This window comes from Elgaria multicarinata, chromosome 17 (assembly GCF_023053635.1).
Source record: "Elgaria multicarinata webbii isolate HBS135686 ecotype San Diego chromosome 17, rElgMul1.1.pri, whole genome shotgun sequence".
NCBI lineage: Eukaryota > Metazoa > Chordata > Lepidosauria > Squamata > Anguidae > Elgaria > Elgaria multicarinata.
Genome location: NC_086187.1, coordinates 23,870,317 through 23,897,061, shown reverse-complemented (window position 1 = coordinate 23,897,061; position 26,745 = coordinate 23,870,317). Strand labels below are relative to the sequence as shown.

Genomic DNA, 26,745 nt, shown 5'->3' with positions numbered 1-26,745 from the left:
CATTTTTATTACTTTTAAGAAAACTGGCAGGAAATGAATGTTCATGTAACTTGGGAAGACTTGTTGTAACCCTTAGCAACTCTACAACGAGATAGTCCTCTTATAATGAAATTCAACAAAAGACTTGTGCCGAGCACTTATTTGAATAAGTTGCCCTGCTGGGATTATTATATTTTCATTCTTCGCTATGTGCACATTCATGCTATATTTTAATTTGAGACTATTTATCTTGATGAAGAGCTATCTTTCCACATTTTCATTCTATAGTGCCCCCCCAGATGTTGCTGGGCAGCAGCTCCCATCATCCCTCAATGATGGGAGTTGCAGTCCAACATCTGGAGGACCACACATTCCTCACCCCTGCTATTGGACTCTTAACTCTTTCATTTTATTTACCTTGCTATCTTTACATCTTTAAGTCATGTTTCCAGATATTCTGTCATTTGGTAATTGAATTGTTTTCAGAGAAAATGTCTTAAACAGATGCAGTCTGGTTTTCTTTATCTTCTCTCTCTTGTATTTGGTGAGCTGCTAAACCATAATGATACTTCACTGACATTACTGTTTATTTATTATATCTAATGGAGCAGTTTCTTGCCGTGCCAGAAAGAATGGAGCTGAATAGTACTTTTGATGCTTAAGGTTAGAATGCTTTAGCTCTTTTAAGATGCCACACAGATGTCATAAATATAGTTTATGTCTTTCAATAAGCCACTCTTTTGCTTCCTTAAGTTCACACTCATTTATTAGATCAGGTTCCTTGCAAACTTTGTGGGAAAAGCAAACAAACTCTGGGATATATTGAATTGGTTCTATTGAATTATGTCCTAATTGTTTTAAAATACTTTGAATAAGGGGGAAAGCCTACATTTTAATTTTTATTATTATGTTTATGTGGAGTATCAATCAGGAATAATATCACATCAATTAAACATAATTCTGTTGTCAGGAGTTAGCAGAGTGAGGCATCTGCTGAATCGCCGCTTAATTTTTTAAAACACACACAGACACACCCACCCACCCCTTGCCTTTTGCTCCTGAAGCTACAGATCAGACATGGGAAGAACGGTCTTGTTTCAGACCAGTTATTGCACAGGAGCAGACAGCCAGGCTCCTTTTATCCCAGGTGGGCAAGCTGGGTGGCTCCATCTTCAGGCTGTGAGCTCCATCCTTTCCAGTAGGATGTATGGGCAGGCAGGCAAGTGCAAAGGTTCTGCTGAGAAGGCCAAGAGAGCCTGTCTGAGCTCAGTGCTTGCTCAGCCTGCCACAATCTCTATTAATGGCATCAGGGGCAGACTCCCAAGACTACCTCAGCAATCCCCCCACTCACATGCCTGCCTTCCCAAAGTGTTCTGGCATAGCAAGCTTTTTATACTCTGCTAGCACAAATTGGCTGTTTAGGCTTTCAGCTGTGCATGTGCATGAGCACCAGACGTGTGGGAAAGGGGGAAATATGAGAAGTCTCTTGTTCAGGCCCACCAAAATCTGGAGACAGCCTTTATTAAAACCATTGATAGTGTAATTGAAAAGTATTGTCTTAAATGTCTCAAAATGTACTTGATGATCCAGCAAATTGGATGTCACAGTAAAACAGCTGGGAGAGCTTTCTCAGAACCGAACCTTTTTAGTAACTGCTGAGCCATGATGAACACCGTTGGTCCATGCAACTTTTTGTAAAGTTGGCCATTTGGCGGGGGGGGGGGGGAGAATATTTATTTATTTATTACATTTATTTACTGCCCCATAGCTGAAGTTCTCTGGGCGGTTTACAGACATTAAAACACTGAACATTAAAACCGATATACAAAATTTAAAACCATAAAAAGCATAAAAACAGATTAGATAATATCCATGAAAACAACTATTCTGAGTCAGTTAAAACTCAACAAATGCTGTTAGATGCCTAGGAGAAGAGAAAAGAAGAGAAATGTCCATATCTTTGCTGAATAGGGAAAGGTAAAGCTTATGAGATCATATCTCTTTCTGATATGTGCGGTGTAGGGTAATGTAAAGCTCTGATTAAGAGATATCCTCTGCCAGGATAAATACAATCACTTTGGAATGGTATTCTTATGTACTCCCCAATTCCCCAAGCAGTGAGAAGCTCCAGGGCAATGCTACCGGATTTAGTTTTCTTTGGATGAGAGAGAACAGGAGACTTGTGGTGTCTCTATAATGCTGGCTTTATTTAGAAATATGCAAGCAGCACAGTAGTGGAGGCCAATGAGCAGTCTTACAAAGCTGGTCCCTAGAGAACAACTTCAGCCCCATATCAGGCGTCACCTCATTTTCTGCTAATTCCAGTTGAAAACTCCGAGGTCTCTTCTTTGCTTTGTCCATTTCTACTGCAAACTGGCACAGCTGCTTTTTTCACATGCACATCTTGCATTTGAAAAGTGCAAATAATGATTCAGTCACAAAATATGCAGAGATTCCCCACTATTACCAAAAAGCTCCTGAAAGAAAATCAGCAATCATCCTTGCTGAGCGATCTACCTACAAAGGAATGGCCAGTCAATAGTAATAATAGTACTTTACATCTCTCTTTTCTCCATGAAAATGTCATTACAGGAAATCTGTGATCCTTTGAGCAATGCACCCATGGGTTCTGTCTAAACTCTCTCACTTGGTTTATGTGTAATGAGAAGCCACCACCGATGAATTTTCCTGTGGGGCTTCTCATCACAGCCTCTGCCATTTTGAATGTTCCAACCAGGGCTGGGGTGTACCGTAGCTTGTGGTGACATTTCATCCCAATGACATTGGGTTTCTGGGGTGGTTAACATGGGTGGCTTGTTAACCATCCCAACAACCCACCCTTGCTGTGTTCATAAGTAACGACAAGCTACAATGCACCCCTGCCACAGCTCAAATATTCAAAATGTCGGCCACCACCACAACAAGAAGCCTCATGTTGTTTTGTTCTGTGCTTCCCTGTGAAAGGATTCTTTGTGAAAAAATGCATATTATGAAAAGATAAGGCTATGGGTGTGTCTACAAAACATCAAGAAGGCTGAGTTGTATTTGAATATATTTGGAAAGAAAGCAATTATATTGAACATGCTTGCAATATGGAACATGATCTGTGTTTCTATTCTAAAGACTGACTTTTCATTTCTTAAAAGTTTTATAAATGTTCCTATTTCAAACTGAAATTACTGGTATAGCTTGATAGTAATTTCTATATCTAACTATAAAAGGTATATGGAGGAGGGCAATATATTTTGCCAGTAAAAAGTCACAAAAATGGGTATTACCTGAACCTTGTAAAATACCAAATATTTAAATCTTTAGAAGTATTTGTGCCTTTTCAATAGAGTTGTGTTAATTTTAGTGTTTTGATGGAATTAGTTTTTAAAAAACTCCAATGCTCAGATGCAATTTTCTTTTAACTAAGTTTCAATAAAGAGTGTCTCAATTTATGTTGGAAAATGCAAGTCCTATGTAAACCGCCCAGAGAGCTTTGGCTATGGGGCGGTATACAAATGTAATAAATAAATAAATAATAATTAATAAAAAGTCTTTAACAGCTGTGTTATAATGGGTGTTACAAATGAGAGAGGGTAATTCAGGGACATAATGAAATCATATATATATATATTTTATTATTATTATTATTATTATTATTTAGAATATTTATATACTGCTCCCCATTGAAAAATTTCAGAGCGGTGTACAAGGTAAAATGAAAATAAAAACAGAATAAAACAGTTAAAACAAAATTTAAAAGAAGCAAAAACAGAAATCCAAGGCTGCATGTTAAAGAAAGGCTTCTTGGAATAAAGATGTTTTCAGGAGGCGCTGAAAGGAGTACAAAGTTGGCTCCTGCCCGACCTCCAGAGGCAGGGAATTCCACAGGAGGGGCGCCACCTCGCTGAAGGCTCTTCCCCTGGTGGATTCCAATCGGAGGATGGATCTATGTGGAACCACCAGGAGCAGGCCCTTGGATGACCTCAGTGACCGGGCAGGTTGGTAAGGGAGAAGGCGCTCTCTCAGGTATCCTGGTCCCAAGTTGTTTAGGGCTTTGTACACAAGTACAAGAACCTTCAACCTGGCCCGGTAGCAAATAGGCAGCCAGTACAGTTCCCTCAGCAGAGGAGTTCCATGCTGGAAAGGGGCAGCTCCAGACAACAGCCGAGCTGCAGCATTCTGCACTAGCTCCAGCTTCCGGAGCAGCTTCAAGGGCAGCCCCACATAGAGCACATTACAGTAATCCAATCTTGAGGTTACCAATGCCTATACCACTGTGGCCAAGCTATCCCTGTCCAGGAGAGGCCGTAGTTGGCGAACCAACCGAAGATGGTAAAAGGCACTCCGAGCTGTGGCGGCTACTTGAGCCACCAACGACAGAAATAGGTCTAAGAGTACCCCCAAACTACGAACCTGTTCTTTCAGAGGCAGTGCAACCCCATCCAGAACAGGCAATGAGCCTGTCTCCTGGACTCGGGAACCACTCACCCACAGGGCTTCTGTCTTGCCAGGATTCAGTCTCAGTTTATTGGCCCTCATCCAGCCCATTACTGAGTCCAGGACCTGCACAGCCTCACCTGATTCAGTTGTTACAGGGAGATAGAGCTGCGTATCATCAGCGTATTGATGGCATTTAGCTCCAAGTCCCCTAATGGCCACTCCCAACGGCTTCATATAGATGTTAAATAACATTGGGGACAAGATGGTGCCCTGCGGCACTCCATAGCTCAATTGCCAAGAGGCCGAGGACTGGTCATCCAATGCTACTCTCTGAAAACGACCCCATAGGTAGGACCAGAACCACTGTAACACAGTGCCTCCGATGCCCATCCCACAGAGTCGATCCAGGAGGATACCATGGTCAATGGTATCAAAAGCCGCCGAGAGATCGAGCAGGATTAACAGGGTTGCATTCCCCCTGTCCCTCTCTCGATAAAGGTCATCCATCAGGGCGACCAAGGCTGATTCAGTCCCGTAACCAGATCGGAACCCAGACTGGAATGGATCTAGATAATCAGTATCCTCCAAGAGTGCCTGCAGTTTAGTTTTAGGGATGGACCACTACTTTGCCTACACCTTTCTCAGACCATAAATCCTTTGTTTAAGGCACTCTATGACTTGGATTGTGTTGGTCCATCCCAGGGATGGGGGAATCTGATCCTGAGTTAGAAGGTTCAGAATGGGGGAGGTGAACTAAATGGCCATTTGGATCCATCCAGTCCTTGGTCTATATTGTGTGATGAAATAAACCAGTCAGTCATGGACAAACCCAAATTAAGGTGCCTATTCAGTGCATACACAGAAAAGCATAAGAACATAAGAGTCCTGTTCGATCGGATTGAAGACATATCTAGTCTAGCAATCTGTTTTCTCAGAGGCACATCAGATGCTCATGGAAAGCCCAGAAACAGGACAAATTCTATAGTACCCTTCTGCTCATGTTTCCCAGCAACTGGAGTTCAGATGCATACCACCACATCTAATACTGGAGGGAAATATATAGCCATCATGACTAGTAGCAATTGATAGCCTTATCCTCCATTAATGTATCACCCCCCTTTAAATTTGTTCAACTTGGTGGCCATCACTACATTATGTTGTATTAATTTCCACAGTTCAACTATGTGCTGTGTAGAAAAGTACTTTTATCTGTCCTGAATCTCCCACTATTCGGATTTTTTGGATGACCCCTGCACTCTGGTATTATGAAGGAGGGAGAAATACTAAATACTAAGGTTGCACATGCATTCTTTGCAGTAAAAACCTTGTTTGCAATGGAGTACTAACCCTAAATCTTAATCTTCAATTGGGCTTTCAGGGAGCAGAACAGTGTGTTGCCACTTTGTCAGTAGTCGAACCATAGTAATGACCTTCCATATTGTGTTTGCTTATAGTTCTCAGAGCCTTGAAAATGCTGGGCAAAGGAAGTGGGAAATGTAGCCAACAACAATAATTTGCTTCTTATTTTTATAGTACAACTATAGAGCATACAGCCCTATTGTGGAATATTGTGCTGGCCACGGATACCAGAGTTGTTGGCATGGGAACAGGCCAAACCCAATCTTGAAAATGCATGCATCTTTTATGCAAATTGTGTTGACTTGAGTGGGAAGTTGTGTCTACTTCTTCTATATTCTAAACAAGATTTTTAGAACAGGATGTGCCAGGATGTTCTTTCTTAACAAAATATTGTATGGATCTGTTTTTAACATGGTGGATCATTGATGGAAGGCCAAGTTCACTGCAATACAGCTTTCTCCATAAAGCTAAATAGTCTCTTTTCCATATATTGTGATGGCAAAACATCTGTAAGGAATAATGAAGCTTCTATTAGGAGCTTTTACCTATATTAGTTTTTTAATAGAATTTTGATTTATTCCCCAGACATTCCAATAGTTTTAAGCTCTTGTGATTTCAAGGCGTCTGCATTTCCCTCATTTAAACTGTTTTTCTATCATTTCAATTCTCCTTGATAAAAAGGTGTTTCTATAAACATAGTTGACAGTAACTTTATAAGATCAATTTCATTTTTAAATCTCTCTTGAGAGGTACTTAACATTTTCTAGCATGGCTTCCAAAGAACGCATCATCTTAGAAATTTAAAGACCGTATCTATCCATTTTTAGTTCCAATAGTTGTAGTTGCCAGAACACATTTACATTAAATTATTTTTGAATGGCACCCACACTGAAGACTCTTGCAGTGGATTCAGGAGTGATAGTTGTAGTCCTGCAAAACATCACGGGTGCAAGATTGGTGGAGTCTAAAAAGATCAGCACCGCTATTCTAAAAATCATTTTTAGAGATTGTAGGGGCTATTTGTTGGCATCAGGCAAATGAACCATGAACAATATACTGTAAGAGAGTCATTGAGTAGCCTATGGATTGGCTTTAGCCCAGTCCTGCAAATATGGCTAGCATTTGAGTACAATTTGTTTGTGGAATTCAAGCAAAGAAGACGAGCAAGGTCAACAGAGTGTCTAAGATGATACTTTACTGTTTACAATGCTTACCATGGTGCAGTTCAGCAGGTTTGAATGATTGCCTCAGTCCACCATGCCTTATTTAACCCACAGTGGTTTGTAGTGTGTACCGGTGAATATTCAAGCTTTGCTAGGTGGTCGCCATGGCTTATTGCGTCATCCAAACCTGAAGGTGCGATGCTGGCATGGTTAACAAACCACTCACAGTTCATAGGATGTTTTAGGCTTGTAGCTGAGTTGTTGACCATAGCAATAACTATGGTTAACAACCAGCTTCAGATGACACGAAAATTCAAAATGTCCACCAGCATTCTCCTGAATCCACTAGGGCAATCCAGTGTGGCTGCAGTGGTCATGTGAACTGAGAGTTTTAAGTTCTCTTGATCTGCATCCTTTGTGCACAGTGCAGATGCTTGCATTTCAATTTTATAAATAGGTTGTTATATCCAAAATAAAAGTACTATAATTGTTTCTTCAAACTGTTTCTGGTCTAAAGGTACTAGGTTACATGTTGGATTCAAACCTACAATTATACAAAATTGTTCTCGCTCCTTGGGATCTAAAGAAACTACTTTAAGTGTGTCCAAAGGGCCTGTTCACCTTCTGTGGCATACTAATGCAGGGATTTGTCAAGAACAACTCCTGCCAGACAAATCTAATTTCATTTTTCGATCAGGTAACTTCTTTAGTAGATCGTGGAAATGCTGTGGACATAATATAGCTTGATTTCAGGCATCCGTAGCTGTCTGGAGAATCATACTCAAAGGTAGTATCCAATAGGGGGCATACATATGTGGCCAACTCCGCCGGGCCCTGGTCCGTGTGTACCCAGCCCTGCCAGCCTAGATCCACGTGCTGCCATGATACAGGGCTTTCAGGGGAAAGCCCCTCCACCCACAAGCAAAAATGCTGTTATCTGGAAAGGGCAGGTCACACTCCTTCCAGAAACCAGTGTTTTCATTCACATGTGGGCTTCCCTGGATGTGTTATATCATGGCCATGTGTGGTAAAAAACTACATTACTTGGAATAAGTCCATAAAATATATTTTAAGCCATCTTTTCAACTACACTTTCAACTATTATTCTGTCAAAATTTCATGCTAATTATTAGCACAGCATTTTTGGTAAACGCCATAAAGAGATATTTTTTTTACAGATATTTTTGTTTATATGACTATATTATCTACAAAAAAACACTATTCCTCTAATATTTCTTTTTCTTCAACATGCCACTAATTTAGACAAAGTTGAATTTCATATTTATCATCCAGGATGCATTACAACTATGTAAATGAGGATATTGAAGCCAGATGCTGTAAGCTATTGAGAAATGCATGTAAAAAAAATCTGTAATACATATTAATTTAATGTGTGTTGCTTTAATTGAAGATCTGTCTGTTTTGTTGTTAGCCTTCTGAATTGGCTTTTGTCCAGTAAGTGTTTTCTGTAATCATGAAACATGCTAATTTAATCTATTTGCACCTGAAACCAATTTCAGAATTAGCACCTGTTAAGCATTGCCTGAGGATGTTAAGCAAACAACACAAAATGCAACTAATTTGCTTTTTAATGAGTAAATAAAAGTATGCTATTGTTTGAGTTCATCTTACATCAGTCAAAGGTTTGCTGTTAAGTGTGTATTGTCAATGATATGTGTAAATACAGAGAGAGTCTCAATATTATTCACTGAATGTGAATGTAATCAAATGTAAAGTTCAGTGAATTCTTCTCAAACTCCAGAAGTGTATATGTATATTGCAGAGCTGTAATACACAGCTGTAAATATTAGATAGTGTCAGTTGGAAATGGATAAGGAGAAAGAATACGAGACGCAGTGCTGCTCCTAACCTCTGAAACTCTTTGCCTGTAGAATTCTGCTAGGTCTAGATGTCTTCTGAACAGTGCTGGCTCCAGGTTTTGGAGGGGCCCTTGGGAAAGACATCCTTAGTGAATGTGTACCTCAGTGGTGAGTCTACCTACTCAACAGCATTGTCGCTTACTGCTGCTCCTCCTTGCTATCACCTGCTTCCTTGCCAAGAAGACGGCCAATGGCCATGCAGGCATTGGCATCTACTCCTCCTCCTTCACACAATCCTTGGTCCAGAACAAGAGGTATACAAGCAGATTGCAATAGTGAAGAGATGGAGCAGGTTCAGGGACTCCTGCCCTCTGCTACAGCTTGGGCCCTCAGCAGATGCCCAATCATGTTGACCCTTGATGCCAGCCCTGCTACTAAAAACAAGACAAGCCATTTAGGGAGAGACCATAGCTAAGTAGCACTAAGAGAGCTTCGTCTATTGGGCACTACAGAAATGTAATTCATTAATAAATAGTACAGCACCTGCTTTGCATGCAGGTCTCAGATTCATTTCTTGGCATCGTGAGTGAACAGGATCTCCAGTAGCAGGGCTGGAGAGAAAAAACCTCTAAGACCCCGATGCTTTGCTGAAAGTCAGAATATGCAATACCCTGCTCATAAAGCAGCTTTATAAGGAATGGTTGGAGTTTTTTTTAATTTGCATTTTAGCTAGTTGTGTTATATATTTTATTATATTTGAAGCTGTTTTTTAAAAGAATGTAATCTGCATATTTTATTATCTTTTCAGTTGCCACATATTTACAGAATGGTGCATTTATATTTTCTGCATTGTTGTTTTGGTGTTTTGTTGAAATATTATATGATTGATTAAAAACCGTTAGTTGCCTTGAGCAAATAGGTAATATTTAAGTGCAGTTATAAATATACTTTTTTAAAAAAATGTTAAGAATAAAAATGTATTCTAGTTTGGCTATGACTATTTTCCTTTGCATAGTATTTTTATTTATTAATGCCTTTTCACTTGCCCAAATAAACTGACTGATAATTAATCATTTGTATTTTAAAATTCAATGGCTGTTGTTTAGCATTACAAGAACAAGCCTCGCCTCTAGTCTCTATGGTTTGAAGTTGGCTTGTTTCCACTATCCATAGTTAAGGTCACATAGTAAGCTGTGATTATTACTTTTTTTAAAAAAAATGGAGTGTGGCCATTGTGAAGCAAAGAGCATGCGAACCCTGGGGGACACAAAGCTCATTCTCATAATGCTAAACTATGTTTCAACATTATGTCTGCAGCAGCTCACTAGTACTTGCCCTAAGCCTAGTGTGAAGAAGTCAGCTTAGAAAGAACCATTACTTAAAAGTAAGAGTTCCATTCTACTCTGGTGGTCAGACCTCACCTTGACTACTGTGTCCAATTCTGGATACCAAACTTTAAGAAGATGAATTGGAATGATTTCAGAAAAGGAAAACAAAGATGCTCAGGGGCCTAGAAATGAAGTTCTATGAGGAAAAGATTGAAGGAACTGGGTATGTTTAGCCTTGAGAAGGGAAGACTGAGGGAGGTTGAATAGCACTATTCAAATACCTGTGTTGTCACACAGAAGAAGGCCCGTTCTCTATCATCCAAGACCTTAGGACACGAAAGAACAGGCTTAAGTTACAGGAAGGCAGATTTTGGTTGAGCATCAGGAAAAAAATCCTAATGGTCAGATGTAAAGAACTGTCTAAGGAGATGGAGAACTCTCCGGGTTTGGAGGTATTCGAGCAGAGACTGGGCAACCATCTGTAAGGGATGCTTTAAACTGGAACCCTGCACCGAGCAGGGGATTAGATTCAATGAACTAAATGATCTCTTCCAGATCTATGCTTTTATGAAATTTGAACAAATACATATGTTCAGCTTATCTCTTGTGCTTATATTACATTGTTTCCTTCCAAAACAGCATTATCCTACATGCTTGCTTGAAAGAAATATTCAGGTTAGTTCAGACTATAGGGAAGCAAGCCTAATGTATGTGTGTTACTTAGTGCTTTGCCCAGAGGGCTGTACAAGGTAAGTGGCTGCTCTCTGTATCATAAGGCATAAACAGATAACGTTGCTTTTCAATGAGGTTAGCAACAAATATCTCGCAAGACTCTTCAAATCGGAGTCAACTGATACTTATTGGAAAATGTTATTTTTCCTCATTTCTGTTGTTGCTTAGCTTTTGCCCAAGGGCTGGATTCTATTCTATTGCTATAATTTCACTGCTCTTAACACGAAACACATTATTTTGTTTTGATTGGCATCAGTGTTCCTTCCATGAAATAACCTGTCTGCATGCTTCGGGTGTGGGGAGGAAGTAGATGTAATAGTGACAGAAGACATGTGGCGGGTGATATGATACTGGTAAAATGGGTTGTCTTTTTTCTATTTTGTGACATGTGCTTGTTAAAAGAAGTACAACAGACATGCCATTAGGATATATTTCAGAATATCTCTGTTTTTCTGATCAGGAGGAGGGTGATGAGAGTGACCCCAGGTTCACAAAGAGCTGTAACACAGTGCAATTTAAAATGGAACATGCAACCATTCTCCCACTTAGTTTTCCAAGAACACTATTTAGATTATTAATAGCTTTGCTCTTAGGAAACATCCTTGTGGTTTTGGGTTACACATCCATCTGGTCCAATTTCTGAATTGTCATTTAAATGATGTATCATGCAGCAGAAACAGATGACTAGAGGCACTTGCAAGATGCAGCAGAGAGTTTAAAAAATGAGCAGTAGAAATGATTGTTTCCTGTAGAGCAATTTTGCTGAATTTGAGTTCACAAGCTCAACGGGACACAGAAATTCCTCTGGAGTCAATACTAAGAGTTTATTAAGTGTTGCTTCTGTTTGGACATGCACTCCAGCTGTTATGAGGTACGGATGAAGTATGAATGATGGTGAATGGAGTAGTTTGATATTGTGCGATGGGTAGCTTGTACTGGACTGGGCAAAGGTCTCAGCGAGTGGAAAAGGTCTAATAGATATTACTGTCTTGCATTTTCTCCATCCTTTTGTAAAATGTTCCTTAATAGACAGCAAGTTCTTCAGAATGGACAGGCTAAATATAGCTTAATTGAAATGGGGGTAAATACATACACAGAAATGAAGAAAACAAATGAAACAAGAAAAAGAGAGGCAAGTCTCAAGCCGAGAGAGAGTTTATTCCAACAGAATGGTGATCATAAGAAGCTTGACCGCAGAGAAGATTTTTAAAATAAAAACTCTTCGCGTGCCTTATAAATTTTATTTTGTCACAATGTACTTTTTCTTTCAGCTTGAGGTGTGTTTTATTAAAGCAATCAGATTTAAAACTGGAAAGTTGTATTTTGAAAGTTTGATTTTAACTGAGGATACGACTAGGTCTGTATTGCTTTCTGTTTTCTACCAAGTCAACACGCAAAGCTACATCGGAGGAATCACAAAGGAATTTCTGCACTCCATAGCAAATTCTCAAGCTTCCTTAGGGCATATCCCCCTCAAAAAATTTCTCAGACTTTCCTGTGTGGAAAGGGGCTTCTCAGTTCATAGTTCGGATTGCACCTTTTATTAGAAAATATTCTGTTATGATGAAGCGGATTAGTGCAGGTCTGGTGATATAATTCTTCTGTGCCCCTTAGTAATTGAAAGACCTTTCTAATCTGATGTTGGAGCATGTACTGTGGCATCTAATCCCTCTGGAGAACTCAGAATCATTTGCCAAACTCAGCTAGTCTATTTACTGAAGGGTCTTGGAAAAGCATGTTGAATCTTATCAAAAGGAGATTTGACTGTCTGTCCATTTCACCACCTTTCCCCAAATTGCTTTCCTTTCCTCTGCTTCCAGAGCAACACATGCAAGTCAAAGTGCTTTTGAAGGTTTCCTGCTCTTAATTAACAGCATGATTGAAAGTGTGCTGGGAAACGGATAGCATATTACTTTGTAATTTTGTAATAATGTGTATTAGACTCTGCTACAAAGAGAGTAATTAAGTACTGTATTGGCTTGTATATAATCTTCTCTTTGTTATTGAGGGAAGTTCTTGATTCAAATAAACTTTTTGTCATACTTCTCCACACTGCAGATTTAGCCAGGTAATACGGGAATTTGCATTTGATTTGTTTGGAGTGGGACAATTTATTTCTGGAAGTCTATACCTCAAAGCTGTAAAGGTAACTGAGCAAGATGAAAAAGCTTTATTCTGTCTGATTACTTGCAGTAGGTTCATTAATGATACAATCAGCAATAATAACTAGGGAGTTCAGGAATTACTTCAGGATCAAGAGAGCGGAAAGATTTTTTAAAAAATGCTCGCCTACCCCACCCTAGAGTCTTAGTGATAGAATTTTTTTAAAAAAATCTTTTAGTTTTTCAAAGTTGCCTATTAGAACTCTATTTTGGACTCCTGATTTTGTGGACAGCAATTCTACAGCTTCTTATCCCTATTTCTCCATTAAATCCAAGTACCAAGTTTGTTGCTTACACCTAAACACTTGAGACTGGCTTAGAGCAGGTATTAGCAACCTGTAGGCCAATGTCTTCATCCTCACCATTGGCTATTATGACTTGGACTGATGGCCAAAACATCTAGAGGGCCACAAGTTGCCCACTCATGCATTAGAGTTTGTAACTGAGCACCATGTGAACTTGTCGTATGGGCATACATCAATTGGCTATGTTAGTTTCCAAGTACAGATCTCTACTGCAGAATATGAGGCACACTTCTTTATAGCTTAAGCAGGACTGCACTTGTTTGAAAAGTTCTCATTTTAGAAGACTTCTTAGAGGTTCTCTTATGCCCCCAAAGGTGTCTCTCCTTTAAATCTTTGAGACAGGAAGAGAGTTCATGGATTCCCAAGGAATAGAAGAATATACTGATTATGCATCTAGAGAACGCCATACTTTTCATGTTCTCCTTCCTAGTTCCTTGCAGTTGTGCTACATTTCAGCACTGTACTCACCTTTACTCAAGTTTAATGTCATTTAATGGATTCATCAAGAGAATCCACCCATCAGATTATTAGTGAGTGATTCTGTAGAGTGACTTTGTGTCTTTTTCCAGCATAGACATGAAGGAAATATTGGGCATGATCCAATGATCTACAGCTCATAAGCAGGTGTGGATAGTTTTCTGATCTCTTATTGGGGATCTTCTGTACTTTCAGGGTACACTGGACCTGCAAGTATAGCTGTCTTTGTTCTTGTAAACAGTTACTTGACAGAATCAGGTTTATCTATGCGCAGGACATAGTGTGTAGATTACTATTTGGAAAATGACAATATTCCTAGCCATCTTTTGTCACTGCTATTGCAATTCAGCTTCTGCTACTGCTTCATGAGTTAATATTCAATATAACTAACAGCTAAATTTGAATTCTATACAGCCATGTTGCCCTCCTCACTCTGTATACCCATTTTGAGTAACACTTATTATGAATCTCAGCTGTATGACTGCCTGCTAAAGAAAGAAGTTCAAGTGAAATGCTAAAGCTGACAGAAAAAAATCCTCTTGAGAATGGTTCCACAAAGACAGTGTATTCTGTCTGCTAGTGATGAGATGGTTACACCACAATGGGAAGACAGATGGAAATAAATCTTTAAACCATATATGTTTCTTATTTTAGCACATGCCTTTGTTCCTACTTCTTTGGTAGGTGCTGACAGTTAAAATGAGAGTGAATACAATCTCAAAGCTAGTGCAGCTAAAAATGAGCAAAGCTTGTTATAGATATTTCCACAGATTTGTGGTGATGATCTAAACATGAGGTCAGTTGCATCTGTGTACCACACAGGGAAGTTTGGACTTGTGTTTGTTGAATGTCAACACCCTTTGCTACTTGGCAAGGGAAGATTTTTCAAAATGCCTGGGGAAAGACAATGGCCCATTTTGGACAATCAAGTACTGGCTTAATAGCCCAAAATATACACGATCCTCTTGCACCAATATGCAGTTGCTTTGCATGAGTGGTGAAGCAAGCCAAGAAGGCACAGTTAACCATAATTTGCTGTTATATCCAAACTTGGAAACCATGATTAATGACTTCTAAACAAGGCAGAATATGAAGCCATGGATTAAAGTTGGCTTCCATATTGTTGCTTCCCCCCCCCTTTATTTTTGAGGGGGGATATCTATTAACCATAGTTTCTGGTAATGTGAAGCTGTATTTAACTGCAGCTTCCTAATTTGTTCCCTTGCAGAAACAGGCATGTTACTCATGTATAGGACTGATTATTAAGCCAAAATTTTTATCATATAGACACAGCCAATAGGTTTAGTCCCCATTGAGTTAAAGGCTTTGTGAAAGAAGGTTCACTTCTCAAACTGTGTATACTTACACCACTTTTACCTCTAGTATGCAGGTTTTGCTACTTTTATATGCTTCTATATTATTTCAACCCACCCACCCACTCCATAGTGACTATAGGCAATAATGCGGAAAAGTAAATTGGAAGAGGAATGTTTGGAGGAGGAAGTACATGACAAGGCTAAACCATGGTTTAGTGTTACTTTTGAACTTAGCCGGTGGGAGGTGATACTCCTTTTAAACCACTTTCAACTCTTTTAAAAACTATCTGTTTCCAGCTAAAATAAACAATCCCATTGGGTGAATTTGGATCCTCCATGAATAGAGAATGGGGGTATTTAGAAAGGGGGTAGTTTTCTGCTGTGTGTTCTGGTCTGTCTGAGGCCTTGGTTGGCTATCACTAATGTCTAGGTTCAAGAGAAAGTATTCCTATGACAATCAAGCAATTCTAAACTAAATTGAAGTTTCTGCTTGGGAATTAAAAACCATTACTAGTGTAGTGTGTCTGCTATTCCATGTGCCAACATTTCATCTCCTGCAATTCCTACCTGGGGAAACGGTAGAAATGTTCCCTACCAAACACTTCTGTTGATTAATGTTGCTGTTTTGCCTCCAGAGGTAAAGGTAACATATCTACAAAGGAAAGTTAGATTATTTATAAACTGTCAATAGGCATCGGAAGAATAGGAATTCAGAATTGTTATGGCTAATATACAACCCTTTCAGGATGAAATCTTGTTCAGTATTTCATTTGTTGCAAACAAATATCAGTGTGTTCTGATTAGTTGGTGTAACTTATAAACTAATGATTTATGCTTAATATAAAAATCAAAGTTGAAGGGTTTAAATTTCTTAGTTTAAAATAAATCTTACAGAACATCAGGGTATTCTGTAAACCACTGTTTATTCTTTTAAGAATACTCTAGTAGGTCTATTAAACTTTAGTTCCTAAGAAGATTGAATTTTGATGATAATTTTCTTTCAGTGCCTCTTGAATTATAGAAGTTAGTCCCTAAAAGCTCAGATCAGGAGTGGGCAGGTTATGCCCTCCAGATGTTTTTAGTTTCCAACTCTTGTCAACATCTTCCAGCATAGCCAATGATGATGGGAGCTGGACTCCAAGAACAGCTGGATGGCTGCAGGTTATCTACCCTGGCTTAGATTATTGGGATAGTGAGTCAGCTAGAGAATTGCCAGATGTCCCTATATCAGGGACAGGCCAAGCTCATGGGTGGACATACTTCAATCTAGTCATGCGAAGATCACGAAAGGCCATACTTGAATCAGCTCAGGATCCCTGAGGCTGGTGGCTTGAACTGCAGATTTGTACTTGAGTGGCTTTCTTGACTGGGGAAAGGCAGAAGCTAAGGCTCATAGGATTTGTACTGGTCTGGCCAATCAAGAGACTTCATACAGTGGTAGCCTGCCAATTGCAGGAATTGATGTTCCACAGGAGTCAATTTCCTTCTCACCCTCTGAGGCCTGAGCACTACAAAATTCATGTGAGGTCACCGAGCTAAATTATAATCTCAGACCACAAAATTTTCAGTTCAATTACTTGAGCACCTGAAAACTCTTAATAGTGGAGGATATCTCCATGTTTCAGCACCGTAGAATATAATGGAAGTCCTTTATATTCAGACACCACAGTTTAGAGAACAATCCTAAGGATTGCCTCTTGATGCAAAGAAGGCTCCTAGATTAGAGCCTTCTGTTTATCCTATGATCTGCTGGCAGGAGTCAAGCAGGGTGGAAGGAGGACAGATGCCTCCTGTACTTTAACGCTAGTTTTAGCTACAGGACTCTTGGCTCATCTAACTGAGCAACATTGTTGAGGCCAATGAGAAGTGGCGAGGCTTTACGATCCTGTGGGTCCTGACCTCTACTACTCACCCCCCATCTCACCCCCCCCATTTCCCTCTGCCCTAGTTTTTCCAACATCACTATTGTGACCTTAGAAGAAGAACGACTGCTGCACTGCAGGGGGCTGGTGGGGGGACTGATCCGATGTTGGATTTCCTTTCCTGAAGTCATAGCAGTGTCTACAGCTTTGGGAGGGGAGATCCACCGTATCCTACGGTCCCTGGGATACTCTCTTTTGGACCATAAGATTGCTCTGTTAGCCTCCTTTATTTCTTAGGCTTTTAAAAAACTCATCTGTTGAGAGTTAAATATACCCAAAGTTGTTAGCAACAGCTTTGAAACATATAAGAATTATTGGGCAGGGGGCAGTAAAATAAGATGGGGAAATGTTTATGCCAGAAAGAAACAGCAAGAAAATGTCCCCCGAGTACTATCAACTTTCTTTTAACTTGGGTGTTGATGCAAACTAATGAAAATGGGTACAAAGAAGTAATTAGGATAAATATTTGTTTTGTAGACATCAGTTTCATTGGTCGACTCTGCTCGAAAGTTTCCTAAGGAAAAAAAAGTGGGCTAGTGGATTTATTCCACAACTGCCTTTTAGATATGCTGGTAATTTTCAGTGATTTGAGAGCACCCTGGGGCAAACTTTACTTACTTGCTTATGGGCTATAGCATGCAAACTGTTCATAATTAAGTTATATAAAACTTTTATGACCTTTTCTCCATAGTTCTGAAACATACTACTGTATGTGTGTGGGTTTTAAAACACACACACACACACACACACACACACACTATTCTGATAGTTTTAAAGAAAAATGTTAGAGCCAGAACTTATTTGATATCAGTGGAAATTTTGCCACAGGCTTCAGTGAAGCCAGACTTCTATTACTGAGTGCACTAAGCCTGTAGCATCTACTATTTTCCACTCAGTACCTGCATGCTGCCTTCTATTTCAAAGAGAGTACTTAAAAATTCCAGACTGTCTACCCCAACCTTCAAATTCTTACAATTGCTGCATCCCCCTCTTAGATCTTGACCGGACCACTACTTCCCTCAGGAATCACTCTGCCAGGGTCCCAAGAAGTTTACATCTCATTAACTCTCTTGGGCTTTGGTCCCTCCTCAACTGAAGCTTCTGCTGTCTCTCCACAGGCCTGGTGGTGGAGACAGATAAGTACTTGAATCATTCTAGTCAGCAGAATTCTCTGCTTCAGAGGTGGGTAAACGTTTTGCCCTGTATGGTTGTATGTGCCAATGGGGATTGCACCCATGTGTGTGCACACATGGATCTATGCACATGCAGTCATACGTACGCATGCACACACACTTACTGGGATGGCAGTATGGATACCTGAGATGGGCTGCACAAGAGGGCTTGAAGGCCTGTGGATTACCCCAGGTGACTTGCTGAAACCGACCGTGTGTAGGGCATATGGAAACTCAGTGTGAGCACAATTCTGCATGCTCTTTCTCATCTCAGATGAGTGCTTCCGATGTGAGATGGCACATGACTAGTATGAATAAGCAGCTACCATGCCTGGAATGGACATGTGCAAACGCATGTCTCTTGAGGGACAGCCCTACTGTAGTGGAACAATAACTCAGTACAAGCTTATTCAATGCCCACTTGCCTGTTCACCCTGGCAAGTAAGGAAGGGCCAAACTATTATTAAATTTATTATTTATTTATTAAAACATTTGTAACCCGCCCTGTATCACAAGGATCTCAGGCCGGCGTACAGGTAAAATTATTACGAACAATATAAAACAGTAAATATACACAGCTAAAAACAAATTAAACCATTGCTAAGCTAAAACCAGTATAGAATTTAAAAACAGTAAAACCAATTAAAACAATTAAAACTATGTACAGGCTTGGTGAAACTACATATGTAAATTCTGAGATTGCGTTTAGTGTGTCTAGTTTCTTCTAAATAACAGCTGCAGGATGAGAGGCAATTGTAGGACTGAAATTGCCTACAATTTCAGGGAATTAAAAAATACTAGATGGAAGCAACAAGGATTTGAGAGGGGTTTTGTTGTGTTTTGTGTTCAAATCGCGTGAAGTACTGATTCTTCTCTATTCGGGGCTGGTTAGGCCTCATCTAGAGTATTGCGTCCAGTTCTGGGCTCCACAATTCAAGAAGGGCGCAGACAAGCTGAAGCGTGTTCAGAGGAGGGCAACCAGGATGATCAGGGGTCTGGAAACAAAGCCCTGTGAGGAGAGGCTGAAACAGTTGGGCATGTTTAGCTGGAGAAGAGAAGATTGAGGGGAGACATGATAGCACTCTTCAAATACTTAAAAGGTTGTCACGCAGAGGAAGGCTGGGATCTCTTCTCGATCCTCCCAGAGTGCAGGACACGGAATAACGGGCTGAAGTAACAGGAAGTCAGATTCCGGCTGGACATCAGGAAAAACTTCCTGACTGTTAGAGGAGAACGACAATGGAATCAGTTACCTAGGGAGGTTGTGGGCTCTCCCACACTAGAGGCCTTCAAGAGGCAGCTGGACAACCATCTGTCAGGGATGCTTTAGGGCGGATTCCTGCATTGAGCCTTTTAGGCCCCTTCCAACTCTGCGATTCTATGATTTATACCACCACCTGAAAATAATGGACATGCCATTCCCTTTATAGTCTGCAAATGGAGCTACCAAAAAAAAGTAAAAAAAAGTGTGGGGGGGGATGCATTTCTGCCATGTTTTTCTTACTTCTTGTGCTTTGTTTTCAAAATAGCCAGTTGCATTGCATCTATGGTCAGTGTTTAGGTTACACTGCTGAAAATGTACAATTGGGAGACTGTAAATAAATCTTTCGTGACATTTCTCCCTGTTTTTTGGGAGGGAATCCTCACTCTCTGGAGAACAAAGTGGTGGTGCTTATGTTATCACTGGAATGTTAAGTTTGTTTCTGTTCCTTTACTGCTTTGCATTTAAAAAAAAACAACAACCTGAGAATTTGACCCAGAAACAGATAGGCAACCAATACATTTCTTTTAGGATCTGTGCTATATGATCCAAGACAGCTCTCTCTGCCAGCATCCTGAGAGCTGCATTTTGCACCCATTGTACTTTCCACATAAAGCACATTACGATAATCCAAACCAGAAGTTTCTAGAGCCTGAGACATTGCTGGCTAAATTGTGTCTCTCCAGGAATAGCCATAGGTGGCACATCAGCAAAGCTAATCAAAGGCTCTCTAGGCCTTCGGTGACAAAGCTGGATCAAGGAATATCCCCAAAGTAGGCACCTACTCTTTCAGGGGCGGGGGTGCATTCCCATTAGGAACAGGTTTCCTACCCAATTTCCATATGAGAGAATTGCCCACCCACAAGATTTCTGCCTTGTCAGTATTACTGCCTCTCATCCAACCCATTACTGCCTCCAGGCAGTGGTTCAGTGCCTGTACAGATGGCCCTACCTAGAGTGGCAAGAAGAAATAAAGCTGTGTGTCTTTAGCCTGACACCTCACCCCAAATTCCAAATATTCAGTACTCATATATATGATGAAATTGTTAATATATTAAGCAGTTACAAAATAATATGCAGTGTTTTTAATCATGCACTCTTTTCTTATGAATTGCAAAGATGTGCTTTGTATTTTAATGAAAAATGTGTTAATATTGATGCAATTTTATTAAATGTTTTATTGGAGAAATGTTATCATCTGCACATACTACATACATATTTCTAGGATTATTAGTAGTACCAAAAGCAAGGCAAGACTCTGTAAGAAGAACTGAGGATGGAGAAACCTATAGCAAGATCTAAATACTTTATACAGCATTATAGCTTCCAGTGTTCCTTGGGGAGAAGGAATGTCTACTGAACTAGTTTAAAAGTTATTGAGGATTGTAGTGTAAATGTGCCCCAAAATCAGGAATAAAGACTACAATCAAGTGAACTCCTTTTGATGCTTTTAAAGCATTTTATGTGACTGCTTCATTGATTTTGAAAGGTTCGTGTATAACTATTCTGTATTCTTATGTCTCTTCTTTATTATTTACAACATTTGTATGCTACCCCATAACATAAAGTCCTTTAGGCAGTTTACAATAAACATAAAAACAATTTAAATTCAAAATGAGACATAAAACTATAAAATCAAAAGCAACATAAAATATGACAATAAAACAAAAATTACAGACACAGTTTTATAATTGCAATTACTTCAATTCACTCTTTGTGGGGAGTTGCTGATTCTGCGAAATGTGGCAGCCAGGTTGATAACAAGGACAAGGAGGCCTGATCATCGAATACCGATTCTGGCCACTTGCCTGTATGTTTCTGAGCCTGATTCAAGGCGTTGGTTTTGACCAATGAAGCCTTACATGGCTCAGGATTGCAATACCTGATAGAACGCCTCTCCCAGCATGAACCTATCCATACCGTATGCTAATCTTCTTTGGTCCTCTTCCAGATGCCTCCTCTGAGGGACTCTCGGAAGGTGACTTGAGAGAAGGCCTTCTTAGTGGCTGCCCCCACCCCCAATTATTTATTTATTTATTTATTTATTACACTTATATACCGCCCCCATAGTCAGAGCTCTCTGGGCGGTTTACAGAAATTCTAAAATTGAGATAAAAACAAGTATACAAAATTTAAAATTTAAAACACAGAACATACACACATAAAACATTAAAATTATGAAATGAACTCCCCAACAAGGCCCACTTGATGCCAACATTGTTACCTTTTCTGCAACAGGTTAAGACCTTCTGCTACTCTCAGACATTTGGCAACATATGATAGTTTTTAAATCAGGTCATGGGGTATTGATGTTCGTGTTCTCTGCTTATATGTTTGTTGCTAAACTGTATTTTAATGCATAATACTGTATTTTAATGTTTATAATCTTTGTAAACTATCCAGAGAGCTTTGGCTATTGGATGGTATAGAAATGTAATAAATGAAATGGAATATAGTGTTTCATTTTAACAGGTTCAGATGGTTTTAGATTTTGTATGGGATGATTGACATTGCAATTGTAGGAGGGACTTGACCAGATCACTCATAAAGTTGTCTAGATCCTATTCCTATTGATGTGTAAGGAATTGTGACAGGGTATAGTGTGAATAAATATTGTCATTGGATTTTTTTTCTCCCTGCCAAAGCTGAGACTTTTTTATGAGTGAATCTACAGTTCCTGCTTGTGCTTTCCTATCATGGAATCTTGTTAGCAATTTTGATCCACAGGCTGATGATAGTTTCAAAACTATATCTGACACTTGCACACTATTAAAAACTCTCTCATTCAAACCCCAAAGCGGGTTTTTTTTAAATGTAATTTTAAGACCGTCTGGTTAAAGACAATGTTGAAAGGCACATTAATCTTGCTGTTCTGGAGGATGTTTTGTTCAAAGCTGCTATCAAAATTCTTCATTTATCCTGAGACATGTCCTGCTGTGATAATCATTTCATCCAGGCTTACTTTTCTAACTTTCTAAAGAGAATTTAATGAACTGGATTTAATTCTTGTGAATGTAAGAAGCAGAAATGCCTAGCACCAAATATTATACCACAGGGTATATGGCGCAACTATATTTCAGGTTTGAATTTCAAATACAATAAAGTGTAAAAAAATGTTGAGTAGACTTTGGGATGAGAACCATATATTCTCATCGTGAGTATATTGCTTTTACTAGAATACACACAGGGCTCTTGGTGGTCATCTCCTACTGCAAGCATCCTTACCACAGAACTGTAGCATTTTTGTTTCCTGACTGTCCTTGAAGTTGCTCAAGCTGGAATTCACCTGGACAAAACCACCTGAAGCCAGCACATGAAGTTGGGCTAGGGATCTAGTGTGGTTCTAGTGCTAATTCTCATATTTATAAACCATGGTAGTGCATGAAGCAAGGATTGTTACCTCCAAACCAGTCCTATTTGTTCCATCATACTGGCTTTAATATATGTTTGAATAATTAGATGGTTTCCAATGAAAACAGAGCAATTCCATAACTTTACCTCCTAGTTTTGACCATTTCCCCCCTATCATATTTCAGATGATGTTGCACCGTATTTCAAGACAGAACCGGGTTTGCCTCAGGTTCATCTGGAAGGGAACCGTCTGGTGCTCACGTGCTTGGCAGAAGGAAGCTGGCCTTTGGAATTTAAGTGGCTGCATAATGACATGGAAACCACTGCCTTCTCCAGTGAATACAAGTAAATGGCTTTTAGCATGTAGATTCAATTATATTTTTTGGTATTGTATGGAGAGGAGATTCTCATTCTTGAACCATTGTAATATAAGAGAATGAAACAAGGGCAAACATGCTATATAATGAAAACCTATATTGCAACGTATATAATGGGCCCTCTTAGGAATATTTTAAATAAATAAAATATCTCAATTGCTGACTCCTAACCCAATATAGGCATCATTTTATTATTGGAAGTTTTTATTGTTACGTTGCCATATATCAAGGATGAGCAAGGCATGGCCCCTCTTCTCCCCGTTGCCCCCCTCAAATGGGAGGTGGGGGTAGAAAAAAATCTCCCTGTGGCTCTGATCTAGATTGACCTCCCCACCCCATCCCAAAGCCAATATTAGATACTGAGGGGGAAACATGAGGGATTAAATATCCATGTCCACATGTTTTCTTCTCCATGGGTAATGGCAGCTCCTGGAGTGCATCATTTAGATTAGGATATTTCATGCTATTGGAGAAAGACACCCCCCTCACACTGTACCAGAGCTGTGATTGCCACAGTTTTCCTTACAAGAAAGAAAATCACAGGGGGACCACAAACATGGTGCTCCAAGGAAAAACCAGTTTTATTTTTAAAACCTAAGTTGTCAGGAACGAGCGAGTGTGGTAGTCACCATGGGTTAATCACTACCGCTTAGTGCTAGCAGGAGTGGCAAAACAACCCAGGGGTGCAAACCATGTGGTGGGTGCTAGGATGGGGGAAAGGAACATGGAAGCAGAATGATAAGGCTGTGTGCTCAGGGATGCCTAAAAGAAGGCTTATCACTTTGGAATACAAGATGTGGTTATGCACTACTGTAAGCATTACCTCGTAACTGGATTCACACTTTCCCCCTCTGTACCATAGGGCATTTTGCCTCTCCTATAACCAATCCACATATAAGAGAGTGGTGTTTTTTGCGCATTATTGCATTGCGGAGAGAGGCTTTCCCAGTGTGATCCATTTAGTTGGGTATGATGCTGTCCATGTAGTAATGTGGTCAAGGAATTCCATGACAAATAATTTGCAAGGGAACCTTCTCTTCCCACAATATTATGGAGATCTGAATTATGAATTCAAGCCATGAATTCACCAAGTGACCTTGGATAAGCTAATTTCTCTCAGGTCTGCATATTGCAGTATGCAGATAATACATACCTTATAGGGTTATTGTAAGGAATGCTGAGTAAGCAATGTCATAGATTAGCAACCAGAGGCTCCCAGGTGCTCCAGATCTAGCCGCCAGCATAGACCCCTAACCCAAGGACATCTCTCCATTATGCTCTTACTCTCTGAAGCCTTAGCTAGACCTAAGGTTTATCCCAGGGTCATCCCTGTTCATGTAAATGACACACAGGATATCCCGGGAGCAGGCGGACGATCCCGGGATGATCCCAGGATAAACCTTAGGTCTAGCTAAGGCCTGAGACACATACAAAGGGCTATTTCACCCTCTCCTTGAACAAGAGAAACTGCTCAGATTTCAGTTGTTCCTTGTAAGCATCTCTATTCTTGCTGAGGGAGGAGAGAAAGGCCATGCCTTGTCATGGCTTGCATAGGAATGATTCAGTTGGCAGAGCCATTGTCACTGACCCATAAATAAATATGCCCCCATTGCTAATGAGTTGCTGGTGTCTGTGATGTGCTTTGAACACTCAAAAGGCCCTTATTATCATTTGTACGCTACAAAATGTATGGAACTGAGATTTAAAATACTATTTAAAGGGAAGCTAGCTTGATTAACTACAGAAGAAAGCAGGCATGTCATTTTGAGTCAACACAGTAGTAGGTTTGATCAACGGGTGTGTCTTGCTGCAGTCCGTCAGAGTAGCAAAAAAAATCAACGCTCAGTGGAAACTAACAATACTAAGAGAACTGAGGTGTAATGGAACAGTTTGGAAGGGCAGGTCCCAGGAGAACCGGAGTTACAGAAAGGTAGAAAGGCAAAAATGAGGACACAGAGAGATGTTTTCTATTTTAAGAATAGAATGCAAATCATTAGAAATTCAGGACCTTGCACAGCGTATTATAATATGATTGTTGTAATATAAAAACAAGCAGTGTATTCTTGCATGTTTCCACTATAGGGATATGTTGAAGAACCATACATTTAATACTTTTGCTTGAACAAAGTATAATACATAGGTTTCTTGGGTCATGATGAAAGGCATATTTATTTTGTTTAGGGTTTGATTAACTTGTTTCAAAGCCTTGAAGCATTTATCTTTCACACAGAATGTGCAAGGAAGGCTAATCAAAATTCACAATAAAGTTTGAATAAATATGTTACTATGAATATTTCAGGTCTATTATTTATTTTTAATTGCTTGCCACAAACCAAGATGCACTTGGCATGTTTTTGAATTTATATGCAGGGAATTTCATTTATTCATTAGGATGAAATTATTTCAAACAAAAGTATATTTGTTTTTCATTGAAGAATGTTGGGCTAAATTTGACCTTAGTCTCATCTTGTTGGCAAGCAGCATGGTAAAATATCTGGGGGATTTCTACATAAATATTGGCTGGTATAAACTATACCTAAAATCCAGCTCAGTTAAAATCAATAGCAATAATGTGATTTGCATACCAAATCAGTAACTAATACATGTGATGTTGCAGGTTATCCATAACATGTTTTTTGTGAATTCAGATTATGATTGCTAATAGGGGTGAATTAATTCAATAATTGATACAGCAAACTCAGGGGGCAGCTGAGAGTTTGGGGAGAAAATAATTGGAGTCTATACAGAGTTTTGCCTCGGTGTTGCACATCATAAATCATGCATTAATTTGTGGCCCATCAAGCTGGATATTGAGCATAAACCAAGTATTGTGACCAGCCCTGTGCTTGAAAGAAGAGGTTTATCAACCCATTGGAGGGCTGTCATCAACTGAGTGGGCCTTATGTGTCGCAAATGTGCAATAAATTAATATTGTGCGTTATCCAGGTCAGAAAGCTTTTCTTTGTATCAGGATGTCAACTTTTATATGTGCATCCTGGTTAATTTAATAACTCTGCATGCATTACCTTATTTTTTTGTAGAGGAATAAAGAAAAACTTTCCCTAGAGGTTGGTAAATTCATGTTGCAATGAAAATAAATCAATAATAGGTGGTTGAAATAAAAGTGTTATCTAGTGCTCTTTAAGAATGTGCCAATTTTGTGGCTTTCTCCTCCCAACCTCCTGTGTAGCTTCCAACATTTCACAGATGAGAAAAGGACATGCCACTGTCGCCACAATTATCATTCCAAGGTTCTCTACCTCCTCCCTTGTGCACATTGCTGAAGGCACTAGTCCACCTCCTGACAGCTTGTCCTCCACCTGTTTAGAAGCCAAGAATGTCTTTGCTCTGTAGGTTAAAGATATGCTAGGAGAATGTAATTGTCCCCACAATCTTATCATGAGTTCAAAATGAGCCTCATCAGATTCCCCCACCTTTTTTTCTTTTCAACCATGCTTCATTTTTATATATAGTCAAAATAAATTTAAATTTGGAGGGAATTTGGTGGTATGAAAGAGCGCTTTGACTTTTGGGATGATTGCTGCTGAATTGGCAAAAGGATTGAGAGGGGAAGATCATGGCTAGCAATG

General features: G+C 39.6%; 1 protein-coding gene across 2 annotated transcripts in view; it reads left to right on the top strand.

Moving 5' to 3' along the window:
* The window catches only part of SDK1 (sidekick cell adhesion molecule 1), a 563,777-nt gene that overhangs the window by 84,178 nt on the left and 452,854 nt on the right, over window positions 1-26,745 (top strand). For both annotated transcript variants that reach the window (XM_063143659.1, XM_063143658.1), the window contains exon 2: window positions 22,964-23,123. In XM_063143659.1, coding sequence (XP_062999729.1) covers window positions 22,964-23,123 — 160 coding nt within the window. The remainder of the gene's footprint in view (window positions 1-22,963; window positions 23,124-26,745) is intronic.